At 36.4% G+C, this 18,441-nt stretch overlaps 1 protein-coding gene across 2 annotated transcripts; it reads left to right on the forward strand.

Moving 5' to 3' along the window:
• The first annotated feature begins 591 nt into the window (after window positions 1-591).
• Window positions 592-5,139, forward strand: ALF3 (PHD finger protein ALFIN-LIKE 4-like). 2 transcript variants are annotated; one of them, XM_008385141.3, is made up of 5 exons: window positions 592-919; window positions 2,379-2,411; window positions 3,357-3,585; window positions 4,016-4,148; window positions 4,619-5,132. In XM_008385141.3, the coding sequence occupies exons 1-5, from the start codon at window positions 817-819 to the stop codon at window positions 4,889-4,891; spliced, it is 771 nt and encodes a 256-aa protein (XP_008383363.1). In that variant the 5' UTR covers window positions 592-816; the 3' UTR covers window positions 4,892-5,132.
• The last annotated feature ends 13,302 nt before the right edge of the window (window positions 5,140-18,441 follow it).

Genomic DNA, 18,441 nt, shown 5'->3' on the forward strand with positions numbered 1-18,441 from the left:
ATAAATGCTCGCTTTCAAATGAGAAACCTCTACTAGCCATTGTATTTACTACCCACCTCGAGAGCAAGTGGTCGCTCACTCATATGAAGGTGTGCAAAGCCGCTTTATAGCTGGTTTGGGTCTTTGCGTCGCCTCCTTCTACTGTTCTGATGGTGTTTTATCGTCTTTCTTTGTTGGCATTGAAAGTTTACCTTTGATGTTCCTCAGTTGGTGGATACGGTTCTTGGTTCTGGCTGCTTTTTTCTTTGGTTGAGTTTTTAAAGGCAACTTTTTATTTTCTTTGTGCATCTTCATTATTGTGAAATTAGGGGTTAGATTTGTTCTTCTTTTGGGACTTTTTTGTATATGCTCTTTTTTTTTATGACCCTTGTCTTTTGTTGGTGTTAACAGTATATTGGTTGATCCAATCCAAACAGCGAAGTGGTGATTTACATGGTTGTTGTAGCAATCAATAGACAAACTTCAATTGGGCTATCATGTGCTTTGCTTGAACATCTTTGTGACCTACTAGCGACCTATACTTAAGTTTATCTTGTACATTTTCTTGAAGTTTATGTTTGACCAAAAAGAAAACTTGACAAATTTGAAAACACAAAGACCAATTGTAAAGCTGAACCAAACATGTGGAGAGAAAAAGTATTCAACCTTACACAAGGATCTAACTGCAAATATCAAGCACTAAATCCGAAATTAACACAAACTCAAGGCCCAACACTGCAATTCCGCCTTCATTAACACCTTCGCAAAACTCTCCCTCTCTCTCATAAGTTTTGACTTGGTTTTCTCAGAGAGAGAGAAAGAGAGGGAGAGAAAACAATGAAGGGAGCTGATGCCGCGCTCTACAATCCTCGAACGGTCGAGGAGGTTTTCAGAGATTTCAAGGGCCGCAGATCTGGAATGATCAAGGCTCTCACTTCTGGTAATTTCCTTTTTGTCTTTATCTATTTTACTTCGAATCTTTCATTTGTGTAAACTTTTTAAATTACTAATTTAAGTTCAAATTTAGTCCTGGAGGAAACCCAGAGGGGAAATTGGTGTTTTTTTTTACTGATTAGTGGGATTATTTGGTTTGGGATTTGGAAACTAGACCTCTAATTTGGTCCTCCCCTTGTTTTTTTTAGTTGAATTGACAAGAAATGGATAATATTTTTTACTGGGTTTAGCTTCTGTGTTTGGTTTGAGAGCAAATTCAGAATGCTAAAAGGCCGTAAAGTTTCAATATTCACGTTTAATGTTGTTTTGGGTTTGGATTAATTTTGTTTGTTTCATATTAGAAATTGAGTGATAGGGAATTGGCACTTTTCTCCCTTTAGAATAGGGTTTAGCTCAGTTCTTATTTTCTTTTTGGTTTCCGAGAAAACTGAGGAAGGAAAGGATAGAAGATTAGTGAATTCACTGAATTGAGGGCTTTAAGTTCATTTATGATTGAAGTTATTCCCTTTTCTTTCATTTCTGTTATGTGCTTTTGAGTTTCGAGCAGGTTGAGGATGGTAAAATCAATTATTTTGGGTTTGGAATTCTACTTTGGTTTTCAGCTTTAGTGCTTGGGAGAAGCGAAAATGTGATTTCATGTATGGTGGTTGTGTTTGTCGATGATTTGGAAGTAATTTCAGACTAGTTCGTGTTTTATGTTTTGTTCTCTAACACATTTGTCTCTGCAATGTATTTAGTGTTTCTTGTATTGGGAGTGAAAAGAGGAATGCAGGAAAATATGTTTCTGAATTTGACGTTTTACTTTGTCTTGTGTAACGGGGAAAAATGTTTAGCTTTTGTGAGAAAGCTGAAAAAGGATTAAAAACCTCTTCAGAACTGTTTGTTTGTTCATGCAATCTCTGTTTACTTGTCAAAAGAGTTGAGTAGAACAGAAGTGCTTTTGGCTTTATAGTTTTTCGGCCGCATCTTTTTTGACTGAGAAAAGAAAATGCAGGTTTTTCCAGTTTGTGCGAAAATGAAGCTTTCTTAACTGGAGCAAATATTTGTTCATTAATTTGTTGGAGGACGACTTACCTTTACAGGTTTCAAGAACTCATGAACCAAAAAGTGAATGAATATATTTTTTGTTTGTTTTTGTTTTATAGAAGTGAACTTCTATTTTGGAAGTGAAGAAGCTTAGGGATACAGAAAACCAAAATGTTACGAACTAGATTTGAGTACAGTCGGACTAGATTAACATCTTGTGATTCGTTGAATGGAGAGCCAAGACAAAAGTACATCCCGTTCTGCATGAGTTTTGTAATTTTTTTCATATAATGGATCATTAGTTTTATTTTTTTAAGGGATTTTGAAAATTGTGTTGGACCTGTAGTAGTTTTCATTCAGAGCTACTTTTTTTTTGTTTGACTGTCGATTGATTTATATGATTTCAATTTTTGTTGCAGATGTTGAAAAATTCTTTCAGATGTGTGATCCTGGTAAGTTTTCTATGCCTTATAAATTTCTTTCATGAATGTGGCATTTAACATGCGATCTATGTATGAACTGTTCCTTTGTTTCTTGGAGTTGTAAATGGAGATCTGCAACAAATTTGGAACTTACCTAGGTTGTCACTACATCTTTCCCACTACTTTCAGGAATATATTGTATTGGTCATCTAATTAGCTGTATGCAACAAGGCTCTTTATAGAAGCCTTTCTTCAAATAAGTTAATGGAGTTGCTCAGTCTGTCACTTGTTGAAAAAAAAGAAGTTAAAATGACTTTAGCATTTGCAGGATTATCTTTGGTCAATAATTTGGATTTTGGAATTCGCAAATGAATCATGTTGTTTCATTCTAATGGGTGAAATAATGTATAAAGGGAAATAGCTAATTAAAGATTTTAGAGAGAACTAAGAAGAAACTCTCTTCTTTTCTTTGTGTGCACATGCTGTGGTTTGTCCAAGTGATTGTTTGAATAGAAATTTGTGCCATCCATGCTTGTGCTGTGTTATGAGTTATATTTAATTTTCTTAAGAGCAGTACTCCAAGGAGAATTAACTGCCATTTACAGTTTAAATATGTTGCATTCTGGACAAGGCTTTTGTGATATGGAGATGACAATGATGATTTATTTTTTTGTTATGATATAGTGTTCCTGTTCTTTTTTCTGTCCTTGTGCACTTTTGTTTTAATGGTTTTGTATGGTTTCCATGAATCACTGGTAATTCTTTACCTTGAACGGGTAATACCTTCATTTGTGTTCAAGGCCTTAATAAAATTGACCAGTGATACTTTACTGTTCAGATCTGTTTGGAAATTAAAGCTGTGTATTTAATAGGGTTTCCTACTCAATTGTCATTTTTTTCGTTGTTACTTCCTATTTGTGGCTATGTTTATGCTGTCTGTTTCAACCATCTTTATGAGCTATTTTCTACTTATAGAGAAGGAGAATCTCTCCTTGTATGGATATCCTAGTGAGCAGTGGGAAGTCAACCTACCTGCTGAAGAAGTGCCTCCTGAATTGCCAGAGCCTGCTCTGGGTATCAACTTTGCAAGAGATGGCATGGCAGAAAAAGACTGGCTATCTTTGGTTGCTGTTCATAGTGATGCCTGGCTAGTTTCTGTTGCCTTCTACTTTGGTGCCAGATTTGGGTTTGACAAGGCTGACAGGTAAGTTGCATCCGCTCTGTATACAGTTTCTCATGATCGGATGCTGATGACTGAATAAAGTTCATTTTGTGTTTGCAAATGTATTTCTCTCTGAAGTTATTGATAGATAATCATCGCTGTATCTTTCTCAGTGTATTTCCTTCCGAATGGAATGCTGAATTGGTAGTTGGTAGATGTATTTACATAAGTTGATTTTATTTTTGTTTGTTTTAATATTTTCATTGCCTTTGTAATTTCAGTATGATAGTGAACTATACTAAAACAGATGCTAGCCACTCCCTTTTTCTTATATTCGATTAGGTTTTCTGTTTTGTTTAAATTAAGCTGGTTTTCAATTGCTTTTGTTTCCATTTCTAAAATCAAACTCTTTCAGTGTTCCATGTGGTTTTGGGCTTCTGTTCCATGTATTGTTGTTTCCTTTTTGCTGCAGGAAGCGACTTTTTAATATGATTAATGAACTGCCAACAATATTTGAAGTTGTGACTGGTACTGCAAAAAAACAAGCAAAGGAGAAGTCATCTTCAAATCATGGCAGCAACAAATCCAAGTCAAACTCCAAAGCGGTAAAAAATTTACATTCCATTTGTACTTAACACTTCAAGAAAATTACATATAAGGGTACCGTATTTATGGGGAGCCTAGGTTTATGGCTACTGTCTATATGTTGTTGCCCATCAGGGAAGGTCACATTGACTACCTTTTCTTGTTCGGTGGCTGATATAACTTGTTTCTACATGTATCTGTTTCTGGCTTTCCCTTTATGTCCGAAAGAGAATTTTGGTAACGTAGATATGTAGCCTCAATCAAAGATGCATTATCCCCTATTCAAGCGCAAAGTTCTTTTATCATTTGTGAATTAAAATATGAATCTGTTCGTGGCTCAGTGGCGGTGTGACTGGTATTGACCTTCTATTATATTCCCTGTTTCGCAATTTAAGCATGGTTTCATTATTGTAGCAGCTGTGGATGTTATTTGAATAGGTGTTACTGACATGAAACAATTTCATTATCCATTTTTGCGACAAAAAAGCAGCGAGGGTCCGAATCTCAAGGAAGACATTCGGAAGTATTGCAGCCTAAAGACGAAGATGAGGGCTTGGATGAAGAGGAGGAGGATGAACGTGAAGAGACATGTGGAGCATGTGGTGGAGGCGGACCATCCTCATTGGACGAACCCTGGATTTTCTGTGATTTTTGTGAGACGTGGTTCCACATGAAGTGCGTGAAGATGACCCCTGCACGAGCAAAACAGATCAAGCAGTACAAATGCCCTTCATGCAGCAACAAGAGAGCCCGGCCTGATTAATTGGAAACGTCCCCCGATAGTTGGATAAATACTGTCCAAGTTTATTCTTGAAAGTCCGATCTGTTTAAGACCATTTGTTGTAATGCTGCTTTCATAGTTTGCTTGTGGTGGCTATCTTCCTAAACATGCTTTCCATTTCCAGGATGCTACTACTTTAGAGAGAGATTTTTCAATTGTTTGTTCCTATGAAACATGTGTCACTCTTTTCATATATTTATCCAAGTAATTTTAGTGTGTTGAATACTTTTTATTTACATCTCCAAATGCATTATATTACTGCTAATAGTTATACAGGATTTTATTTGATGAAAGAATCTTGTTCCTTGGGGAAATAATTGGGTGACCCTTACGTCGCTAACGGATCAAGCAGTACAAATGCCCTTCATGCAGCAACAAGATAACAACATACCTTCTAATTCCTGAGAAAACTTTGTATATATGATTTTAAGTGAGAACTAGTTGAAGGATCTCTGATACACAAAGTGGCCGGGAGAGTAATAACGAAATGGTTCGTGCCTCATTTTCTCAATCATAAATATAGAAGATGAGATCATCCACAGGGCCACAACCCAAAGTTTAACAAACATAACAGAATAAATAACGAAACTGTAAAATCTCACACAATGCACGAGGAATTGGTTCTGTGAATCACTTCAAGAATAGTCTAATCCCCATAGGCTAAGGTGTATGATTATCTACGCACTTCTTATGAATACAAATATTTTAATCACTGATATATGAAAATCATGTATCAAAGAAAACCCTCGGAAGCACAAAGTTTCACTACCAATCAAGACATGGTTAAAAATTATGCTATTGTCAATGATCAAGTTGGAGAGATACAATTAGTCATCATGATAATGATATGGTTAGTGATGTGCTACTAGGTTCTAAGGGTGCGTTTATTGCACCAGACTATCTTGAACTGGACTAGCTTCAAGGACTAAGCTATACTAGCTTAGTGAAGCGTTTGGTGCAGTGTCAGACTAAGAAGCAGGATAATGAAAAACAGTAATGTCACTAGTTTGGTATTTGCTTAAACTAGGACTACATTATTGTTCCATTGTAATTGCTTTTTTTTTATTAAAGATATTATTAAAATTAATAATATTGGATGAGAGTGAGATTCAATAAAAACACAAAAACCAAATTTTCTTGCCAATGAAGGAAACATAAATGATTCAAGAGTAGCATTGGACGAACAAAATACACCCATATCCTAAGGTTGTACAATTAACAAGATCCATGGAAAAAGTTGAGAGGTTTGTCGTTAGACGCAGAGAGGGATGATGCCAAGATAGAAATCTCAGTTCAAGTATAATTAGGCTAGATGAATTAGCCATCTGTATATTTTCATTATATATATAGAGTTGACAGAGAGTTTGAGATGAAACCAAACTGTTCAAATTAAAACATAACAGATAACTAAGAACTAAATACATAAATTACAAAATTCATACTTCCAAGATCGTTGACTCATTCAAACTAAGTTGAAACATTTTGTTGCATGGATTGGATGAGATAAGAGAACCATTTGAATTTAGTTTCGGCATGCTTAGCTTATCAGGGAATGGAACATCGTGGATATAGGCTCAGTAGTTGGGTCCTTTTGGCTTTGCATTTGCATACTCTTTTAGCTGCATTTCATTTCACATGGCCTGCATTTTGGGTAGCAGTTGCACTCTATCTTGTCGTAAAAGTGAGTGTAAATCTCTCTTACCACATACAACTTTCCCACCAGAGTTTCAAGCTTCCCAAATGGCTAGTCCAACCTGATACCAAAAAGTAAGTATATGCAAAGACTAGTTCATAAGCCAAAAAAAAAAAACTTGAAACTATAGCATATGCAAAGATCATTGTCTTCCTCTAGTCTTAACAGTTGTAGCTAAGAACTATGATGCAACAGAAAAACCGACATGAATGGTCTCAACTATTGCGTATTGACAAACAGAGCTTCAAGATAAAAGCCATAGCTCAAAAGACTAAATCTAAAACGAAATGCGGCTTTCTGCTTGCGTAGAGTTTCAATACTTCAAATTGAAAAGCCAACTACGAAGCTTAAAACGAAAATCACAATGACAAAGCTCAAACAGCAGCAGGACTACAAAGTACATGCAGAATTATTGTATACTAACAAAATCAAGAAGGTTAGAACTAGACATGAGCAAGCACCCAAACCTTATTACTAATGATGCTAATCCTATATTCAACTAAAACAAGCACCACGTAGCAGATGTAGTAGAATGTGAATACCGAGCAGTATGAAGAATATGTTATACACTGTCTAAACCCTTTGAGTGAACCAGTTGTTTAGGTTTTTTACTGTATTAATCATATCAATAGCATATATGATGGTTTTCATGGTGTTTGTCTATATGTAGCCTTGGGATCATATTGAAAAGTAAGTCATAGATGCACTGGAGACCAGTCTCTCTGAACCCGGCAAAACTACTTTAAGGAGAGGTACTAGCAAATCTGATAGTCATTTCTTGGTTACTTCTCATAGGGGTATCCTTCTCACTACATTCCAGTTAACTGTTAACCATTTTTCTTTAAAATGAATTTTTTTTTAGTTGTTTCACCCTATAAGCCCTCCCTAGTTTACTCTTACCAAATTGTTCTGGAATATGAAAGATAATGCCTAAGGCATACAGAAATTGTAGATATTTCGCTTCACTTACTGTGCCCTGCCTACTTTACCCAGTAATTGTTTTCTCGCTAGACTATCAATCCGGACCTAATTCAACATCTAGAGGCACAACATGACAAACATATGATATAACTAGAAATTATTGCTCTATAGTCTATACACAATCCTAAAACATTATAAAGCCATCAAATACTTCACTGCAATTCCTTTTTGACATACCTTAAAGACGTACCATAAACTTAGTGAAGCAAGGAATAGATAATCAATATAAACAAGCATGAATGCAAGACCAGTCATCTGTGGTACTTCACGTTACAAAACATATATGATTTTAATCGCAATGTGAAGGGCTACAAAACAGGTAAAGTCACCCACGTTTCTAAGTTCGGATTTGAAAGAAAAGTTGAAATATGAAAAAACCCCAAATTCTAATCTCAATTTGACCTAAAAATCAAAACCCTAATTTGTTAAAGTGCAGAGTTCTATGATTGAAAATTTCTCAAACCCAAAACAACAAAATCAAATAAAGCTTAGTAATATCACAATCTGCAAAACAAATCGACGAAATAAATCGAAGATTAGAAGTTTACCAGACAACTCGGAGCAGATGAGGCCGACCAGATGCAGATGAGGGAAGCCGCAGAGATGAGGGTGAGGAGGACGACGATGAGGGAGCAGGGCAATGACAACGATGAGGGAAGACGCAGAGATGAGGACGAGCAGGACGAGCAACGTTAGGGGGTTCTTGGACTACAGAATCTCTCGTGGTTTTCTCTGGCTTACGAGTCCGCCCAAAATTGGGGATCCTCGTTAAGAACTGCTAAGGAGGCGTATAATCTGAGCGAGTCCATGCTAAGGTCATTAAACCTAATCCTGGTGCAGACCAAACAATGGACTATAGTCTAATCCAATCTAGTCCTCCCTAATCCAGTCAAACAAACGAGCCCTAATAGTAATAACTAGAACACTAGGTGAAAAAGAAAAAGGTTAAATTACATTTTACCACCTCAAGTTTAAGGTCTATTGCAACCTCATACCACATCTTCAAAACATTTCATTTTCATACCTCGAGTACTATTTTATTTCAATATAATACATCCGTTACATTTTCCATCTATTGGTCCATTAAGTGCTGACGTGGCTGCCACATTTGTGCCACGTGACAAAAAAAACATTTATGCATTTAACATAATATAATAATTTACCTATTGAAAAAAAAAAAAACACACACACACACACACACAACAACAACAACAACAACAACAATAACCCATAAATCCTACCCTGCAACTCAAGCCCCCCACCCCTTCCCCCAATCCTTTCTTCTCCTTCCCCTTCTCCGACGCCCATCAGTGGATTTCCTCTCCTCTTCTCCTCATTCGCCTCCGATCCCACTCCCGCCCCTACCAATCTCGTTGATGATCTCTCCTCCCTCTTCGGTGGCGCACCCTCACGCTTCTCAACCTTTCAAGGCCCCGACGCCTTTAACCTTTTCAATTTGGGTTTTTACGAGCTTGAATCGCAAAGAGAGAAGATTAGGGTTTGAATCGCAGAGAGAGAGGGGGGAAGCTTTGGGTTTGGGGGTGAAGGTGGGGGGACGGAGGGAAGAGGAAGGAATTAGGATGCAAATGTGGCTTTGGTGGTGAAGAAGAGAGTGGAGGAGAGGGAGAAGGTGGGATGGGGGGTTGCTGGGGAGGTGCGGGTGGGGCATCAAATTTCAATGCCCAGAACATGGCCCAACATGCCAACCATAATTTCTCACACTGCCAAAGCTACAAATCTTCCTTAAGTGTTTGCTAATAAAGGCATAAAATTGGTATGAAAAGGAACCCAATTTCCGTTCTATCTTGGTTCCAAAAACCCATAATTTTTCTATGCAATTCGAGACATACTTGCATACAAAATTGAAAGGATTGCTACTGGTACTAAGCCAAAACGTATCGAGAGAGAGAGAAAGAGAGAGATAACTTACGGAAAGAAAGTTGGTCATGGGAGTTGGTGAGGCGATGGAAGTTTGAAAGCTGGGAGCTTAAAGCATTGGTCGACGCCAATGACGGAGGGAAAGAAAGATAGGAAGGAGATAGAAGAAGTGAAAAAGTACAAGTTGGGGTGGGGCAGAGGAGAGGGAGTGGGTCAGGGGGAATGGTTTCTGGGCTCGGGTGGGATTTTTGGGCGTGGCGGTGATCTCCTAGAAGGTGGGGGTAGGGTGGGGGGTTGCGGGGGAGGTGGGATAGGGTGTTTGTGTTGCAGGGAAGGGGAAGGTCACAGGGAAGAAGATGGTTCTTCTTTTCAATTTTTTCTTTTTTTTTTTAATTTGGGTAAATTATTATAATATTTTAAATACATAAATTTTTTTTTTCCAATCTTGAAGAGACTAATCAATTAGTGGGAGATCCAAAGAAACATTGTTTCGGATTTCAATGGGAGACTCATACAAACTTTGTTTTGGTTTATGTTTTTAATTAAGCATGTTGATAAGAAGTCTCAAGATATGTAATTTATTGAATCAAGTAATAATTATGTGTTTTCTTATTATAGTGCATTTTTGCAAGAAATTTTGATTAAAAACATAATGGTCACTTCTTGATTAATTAAGTAACAAAGTTGTGTTATAATATGGGCCGATAAGTACTGCAGCATAGGCTAAATGTTTATTAATATATATTGATTGTATTCCTTGGAATTATGTCAATGTGTTTTATGATAATAAGTCCACCATCTTTTAGGAATTTTTAGTTCCTAAGGATAACACATTGATGTAAAGTATCACTATATGGAATTATAGTGGAAAGGGATGAAGTGAGAGTCGACCACACACCCTCGACTAAGATGGTGGCTGATCCTACGACCAAAGGATTGCTCTGAATTATTCAGAGGAGTATGTGACTACAAGTTGGAATCATCTAGATGTTGTAGTCAGAGCATGCGGTATGGACATCATTGGAGGGATTTCAGGGACTCTTGAAGTGAACAATTTGATCTCACTCTATTTGATTGATTGGTCGGATAAAAGATAGAGGGGCACGAGTGAGGTAATAGAGTTATAACAAACCTTCTTGTATGTAAAATCTATTTATACTAGCGCATAGTGTGTAAATTCGTTGATTAGGTGTATCTAGAAAAGCCTCTGGATAGGCTTAGAAGGAAGTACTTGATCTAAATTTCAATGTAGGTCAAGTTGGACTTGCCTAAAGTCGCCGTTAATATTAGGTACGGATGGTATTTTCCTAGTAAAGAGTAATGGTGTCATTTTACTTGAAAGACAGTAAAATGGAGTCTCTATTACAAACTTGGTCAGTAATAGTGGTCAAAGCATGCGCACGTATAAGTCAAACCACAGACCGATGACAATTTACAAATGTTTGTAAACTACAGTTGGAAGGTCAAGAGTAAATAAGATTTGATACTCGGTAATGATATCCAACCTATGTAGCCAATGAGATCTTACATCATCAAGATCTAGTGGGAGATGTTGGAATATGATCATGATGATGTTGGTTTTACTATGTGTGTATTTGATGTATGGAGGTGCACCATAAGATTGGTGTATTGATATACACTTAACCAAAGGGTGTGATAAGAAGTATGATTGATCATAAAGGTTAGACCCTTTTATAAGTGTTGTGTCTTATCATGAAAGGATGAGACAATTCAGAGAAATCTCACAATTTTCTGTATGAAAGGAGGATTCATTCTTCTAGACAAATCAATCCAATGTGAAAGTTATTTTCTCTACTTCCCTTTGGTGTGTTTTTCCTCCCTTGGCACTACCGCATAGTAATCAATAATCTGATGACATTAGAGATTGATCCTGTGATTTCCTACATGTATGACTCATGTACTGCACTCGTTTCATGTACGCTTGTCAGCAACCGAGCTTTGTTCTCTCCATGAACCTTCAAATTACGGTTGACATGTCACGAAAAACAATACAAAGTAGATAGAGAATCTCTCATATACCCAGGACACCACATGACCGTAACAATCACAAGTTGGTATCATAGAAGAAGATATTGAAATGTGGTGGTTAGTGTCACAATTCAATTATACTGCTATGTATTTTTAACTGTACAAACATAGGTATTGTCTAGTACGACATGTCAATGGAGTACGGAAGACGAAAATTACAGAAAAGGACTTGGCATACCAACTTCACAATTCGATATTTAAATATTTAAAAATAAAGAAGAATATATAAATTAGTATTTCAAAGCTGCAAAGTCCAAACTTGCATTTTTCGTTTGTTTTTGAATTGGGATGAGGATCCTCTCTGGATCCTCTTTGTGAGGATCTTAGGGGTCAATTCATTTTAATTGTTTATCGTATATCGTACGGTCAGCTTTCATAAAGTATTGTTTATGTTCAAATTTAAAATAATTTATGGCTGTAAGACGAATGATGAACGGATAAAATAAATTGATCCTTATAATTCTCACAAAGAGGATTTGAATAGGATCCTGTTCCTTTATCCGAAGAGTTGCTCAATGCCTTGGTTGGCTGCCGACTCTTGTCTTGTGTACAACATATTCTAAAAGTTCTAGCATATATATAATACAAAAGTACTTTCTTACAACTTATTTATACCGTTATTTGTACTATTTTTCTAATAGAGATGACACTCATATGTGTTGATTGACCTTTTTTATTAAAAGATAGTACAAATAATGGTATAAATAAATGATAAATTTAGCACTACTCTATATAATATAGCCCGCATTACTAACCATCTTTCTGATTTAGGTAAGGTTCACCTCAGTTACAAGGGCAGGGTTCGCTTTTGATCAAATTACACATGTTTCATGTATTCGGGGTGTTTTTATATAAGCGATTTATTTTTTAAAATTTTTTAGATCAAACATTCCTTCTTTTTTTTAAATTTGATCAAACATTTTTCTAGGTGATTAATTTTATTTTATTAGAAGTGTACATTTTTCACGTTACTTCTTGGGAGTTTTACATATAGAGGTGATGTGGTAGAAACTAATACACAAATTAAACCCTATTAAGATAGTTGTAGTATGCGTAAGTAGGGATCGTTCTAGGCCGGGGATTAACTAGGGATGCTAATCAACACAAATTAAACTTTAAAAACTAAAACTAGACTCAAACAACTCAAAACAAGCTAGACTGACTCAAATAACACAAAACTAAGTTGAATTGACTCAAAACAATAACTAGAATGTAATTTGGACGAAAATTGAACTCAAAAGTTTCAAAACAATGTAAAACAACCAATCTGGACAGATTCTAACCTAAGGACAAGAAATAGAAAGGGGGTTTGGTTTTTGATGAATTTAAAACTATAACTAAACAGATTTAAAGACTTTAAATACTTTGGACGAAATTGGTGATTTAAAGGGTGAATGGCTAGTTAGAGGGTCCTTCTCCACACATGACACACATGCATACAAATCGATTTCCAGTTATTCTTCCAATAAACCATGAATGACAATGCCCCAAATTAATCGTGAGAAGCACAAATTAACTTTCAGATTTTCCTAAATTCATTGAATTGGACTCAGTGACGCAACCAAATTATTCTTATCAAGTTCCCTACATGAACTACATAATAGAGATACATATCAAAGATCATTAAGTTTTATGAAAATCATAAGCATTGACAAGGCTTTCATAACTATGAACTGCATGATACTCCTGCCAAGAATTCACTTAACACAATCATGACTAGTGACTTTTACTACTTGTGAATATAAGTTCATAACGATTAGGTGAAATTCCCTTATATCCTAGCATCAAATTCATGCATGCAAACTAAGTATGCCTCCTTAATCAACATACAAGAATAAGTTATCAATCAAACAGATAAGTAAATTGCACTCATGATTCATGAAATCATAACTGGATGTAATCAATTCATATCACACATATGTTCATGGCTTCGAATTCTCCTCTAACTAAAACAAAATTAGTTCCTCGTGTTCATCATAATTGAAAACCAAATTAAACTAAACATTGGACTAAAACTAAGGACAAAAAGAACCCAAAAAACGCTCCAGCACTTCAATGGTAGATTTGACACAATCCTTGGCTACTAGGCACGTCACAAGTCCTCCTTCCTCCCTTGCAAAGCTCGGCACAAGTCTCTGAAAGAACTCAGAAACTTGCGGCACTCATGTATATTTTCCTCTCTGATTTCTCTATTGTGTGGTGTGTGAATTATGGTCAGAAAATATGTATTTATAGGCTAGGGTTTCGGCACAAAGTAGTGGAGGAGAAGGATTACACAATCCTAAGGGAATAGGACTAGGAAATTCGGCACAAAGCTTCTAGAATGGAATAGATTTCTAGAAGCTTAAGGAGGCAAAGGATAGGGCTTCTAGAAAGGGGTATTTAGGTGATTTAATGTGCAATTGATTCCCCTTTGCAGTTGGAATTAAGGTATGATAGGATTAGGATAGGATAAGATAAGATAAGATTAGTTTGGAAAAGATAAGGTTGGATAAGATAAGATAAAGTTAGATAAGGTTTTGGATAATGTTCCTATCAAAAGGCAAAAATATATGTTATATTTTAAGGAACTACACTAGGTTTTCGACATTTCAAGGAGAGACAAAAACACAAAAACACTTAAAGCCCACCCAAAAACATGGAAACAAGTTTTTGTACTATCTTGGGAGTCTTATTGTTATATGTCGATGATATCATTCTTGCCGGTGATATTGATGATACCATTCAAGCTGTGATTTCCCAGTTAAAAAGGGAGTTTGGTATGAAAGATTTGGGTATTTTGCACTATTTTCTTGGAGTTCAGAGTAAGCATTCTACATGGATTTATTTTTCATCAGCCAAAATATGTCAAGGATTTGCTATACAAAGCAAGCATGATGGACTGTAAGCCTTGTCTAACTCATTGCTATCCAAATCAGAAGTTGTTGAATCATGGCAGGCAATATTTACAGAAGAATTTTAGGTTCTTTACAATAATTGACTTTCGCCCGACCATATATTGCATTTTCAATAAATCAGATCAATAAATTCATGCATTCTCCCATTGACTCTCATTTTGTTGTAATAAAAAGGATTTAAGATATCTTAGGAGCACATTGAGTGTAGGGTTTTTAGTCCTGTTCTTTGTATTTAAAAGCTTATATAAATGCAAATTGGGCTGGTGATCTTAGTGATAGATGTTCCACTATTAACTTTGTAGTATTTCTTTAGCTCCAATCATATTTATTGGAGTTTTAAGAAGCAACATATTGTTAGATCTCCAACAAAAGCAGAATACAAAGCTATGGCTACTAGCCTACTACTACTGCAAAAGTTGTTTGGCTTCAACAACTACTACGGATGGGCAAATACTCATTGGTTATGGGTAACCGCGGTTACCCGCCCATTTAAATTAAACGGTTACGGTTATAGGTAACCGTTTAGATAAATAACGGTTATGGGTATAACCGTTTACCCGCGAAATTTAAATGAGCGGTTATGGGTATTAACCGCGGTTATAAACGAGTAACCGTTTACCCATTTATTTTATATATGTAAAACTAACATAAATCATGTTCTCGATCCAATAATACTTAGCACCCAATAAATTAGCAAGGAATTCATCGGTCATTCTCTCAATAACACTGCTACAGGAATGATGATTCTCATCATCAAGGAATTCGCCAAATTAATTTAAATTTCTTGCGGGAAATCGTGAAATTGACGGAAATGCTTTGACAGAAATGTCTTCTAAACACTTCTTGTAACCCAATAATACTTAGCAAATATTATATTTACCTTCATTGGTAACTGTTAAAAATATCGTCCGTAAACTATTATTTCAATTATTGGAATGGTATAAGGACTTAAAAAATAAAAATATGGAAATGTACAATGAATGTATCTATAACTGTGTTTAATTGTAAAAAAAAAAAAAAAAAAATTATGACAATTTTTTTTTTAATTTTCAAGTTGTTAAAAAACATGTAGACGGATGAAAAAGGGGTAATGGTAAAAAAAGAAGATAAACGGGGTTAAAAAGGATAAATGGGTAGACGGGTATTAAACGGTTACGGTTAAATAGGTATACGGTTATGGGTATGGTTAACCGTTTATAAACGGTTATGGGTATGAGTATAACCGTTTAGGCAATTACCCAACGGATAAACAGTTATGCGGGTATGAGCATAAACTGTTATGGGTAAATAACCGTAGTTACCCATTTGCCATAACCGTTGCCCATCCCTAACAACTACACAGGGACATTACACATCTTCAGTTGTCATTCCTTTACTTCCTTGTGACATTTCTGCCATGACATTAGTAACCAATCTTGTCTTGCACTCCAGACCCAAACGTATAAAAATTGACTGTCACTTTGCGTGTCAAAGAGTCCATCCAGGCATTATTCTAGTGCAGTTTGTGGCCTCTACAAATCAGTGACAGTATGCATATATATATGTATATATATATTCACTAAAAAAAAGGATTAGTTGTGGAACCAATTCCACATCGAACTTCAACGATCCAAATAGTCTATTTTGTTAGTCTCAATCCATAGGTCATCTATGAAAAAATTCATTGCAATCCGAAACTATTTGCCCATTTAATTATCATGATGAAATTTTAATGTTTCTTATAACATAGTGTTAGTCAAATTTCTTTCAACTTAATTAGATGCCTCAAATATTTCTGATTTGGCTAATATTTTGCAAAAATGATTTATGAAGTGCAACTTGAAAAATAGATAGTTCGGATCGCTAAAGTTTGATATGGTGTGAGACTTACAAATAATCTCCATTTTTGAAATAAAAATAAAAATCTCTTCTCTTACAGAATTGATATAAAACTCATTTCTATATCAAACTCACACCCCTCCAATAATATTGAATTACTAATTAAACCGATGGTGCTTATTAGGGGTGGGTGCAGGTTGTTTTGGGTTGGTTTTGGACCAAAACCGAAACCAAACCAACCTAGTCGGTTTAGCCAAAATTGCAAATCAAAACCGGCCAAGTTGGGTCTAAAACCGATCATGTCGGTTAATCGAATGTGGCAAGTTGGTTTGGATTGATTTTCGGTTTGTGTGAAGACGAAAATACATAATAAATTTCTTTAACAAAAGCTACAGAATATAGCACCAATATGAATAATTGCTCAAAGAAAAGCACAAATGAAGCAGCCCAAGGAAAGCACCAAAGCAGCAGTTGCTGCGTTCTCCAAATAGTGCCCCTATTCTTTTCCAAAGGGACTCTTAAACTAATCATATTTTGGGACTCTTAAACTAATCATATTTTGTTTTCATGTAGTGAAAACATAGTAACTCGTAAATACCTAACCATTTATATTACTACACGTATTAATAATACAACAACAACAACAACAAAGCCTTTTCCCACTAAGTGGGGTCGGCTATATGAATCCTAGAACACCATTGCGCGCGGTTTTGTGTCATATCCTCCGTTAGATCCAAGTACTTTAAGTCTTTTCTTAGGGTCTTTTCCAAAGTTTTCCTAGGTCTACCTCTACCCCTTCGGCCCTGAACCTCTATCCCGTAGTCCCATCTTCGAACCGGAGCGTCAGTAGGCCTTCTTTGTACATGTCCAAACCCATTTTGTGTACGTGTTGATGCTTCACCGCCCAACATTCTGTGCCATACAGCATCGCCGGCCTTATTGCCGTCCTATAAAATTTTCCCTTGAGCTTTAGTGGCCTACGACGGTTACACAACACGCCGAAAGCATCTTCCACTTCATCTATCCAGCTTGTATTCTATGGTTGAGATCTCCATCTAATTCTCCGTTCTTTCGCAAGATAGATCCTAGGTAGCGAAAACGGTCGCTCTTTGGTATTTCCTGATCTCTGATCCTCACCCCTAACTCATTTTGGCCTCCATTTGTAATGAACTTGCACTCCATATATTCTGTCTTTAATCGGCTTAGGCGAAGACCTTTAGATTCCAACACTTCTCTCCAAAAGTTAAGCTTCGCATTTACCCCTCATGAGTTTCATCTATCAACACTATATCATCTGCGAAAAGCATACACCAAGGAATATCATCTTGAATATGTCCTGTTAACTCATCCATTACCAACGCAAAAAGGTAAGGATTTAAGGATTGTTGATGCACAAAATCAGTGAGGACTTTGGTACAACAGAGAGTATTAAGTTTGTGATCTTCGCTAGATTGCTCTAGTCATTAGTGTGGATAAGTATGTAAATGGATAGAGACAGGAAAGCAAACACAAGATGTACGTGGTTCACCCAGATTGGCTACGTCCACGGAGTAGATGAGTTCTCATTAATTGTGAAGGGTTTACACAAGTACATAGGTTCAAGCTCTCCTTTAGTGAGTACAAGTGAATGATTTAGTACAAATGACATAGGTGCAGGCTCTCGTCTTCACTTGCCTTAACTGTCTCATAGGTAGATGTGGCGTCTTCTCTGGAAGTACGCTTCCTCCATCCATGGGTGGTATCTTTAACTGGTGGAGATGCACAAGGTAATGTATCAATTTCACTTGAAGTTTACTTGTAGTTTCAGGCTTGGTCAAGCGCGATACAAACCATGTAGTAGGAGTCCCCCAAGTCGCCGAGCTAGGGGATCTGATGAAAGAGGTGACAGACAAGGTAAGCAATCAGAGCTCCAAGCAATCAGTCCCAGATCAGAAGTTTGATTTCAAGTTCCGGCTGATTGTTCTCATTCTCCCTATCTTGTAGGCAACATGAAGGATAAAGAGAAGAAAAGGAAAATATATGATATGAGATACTTTTGCTTTTGAAGAAGTAACTTTCCACAGGCTTATTCTTGAACTGGGCTGGAGGATTTTCTGGTTTCCTCCAGAGTATAAGGCCGACTGAAGAATTTGAGGGTCAAAACACGTCCATCAAATCTAGAGTACGTTCGACCCTGCTGATATGGGATACTTTTGCTGTTGACAAAGTAGTGGATG

Source organism: Malus domestica, chromosome 17 (assembly GCF_042453785.1).
Source record: "Malus domestica chromosome 17, GDT2T_hap1".
Taxonomy (NCBI): Eukaryota; Viridiplantae; Streptophyta; class Magnoliopsida; order Rosales; family Rosaceae; genus Malus; species Malus domestica.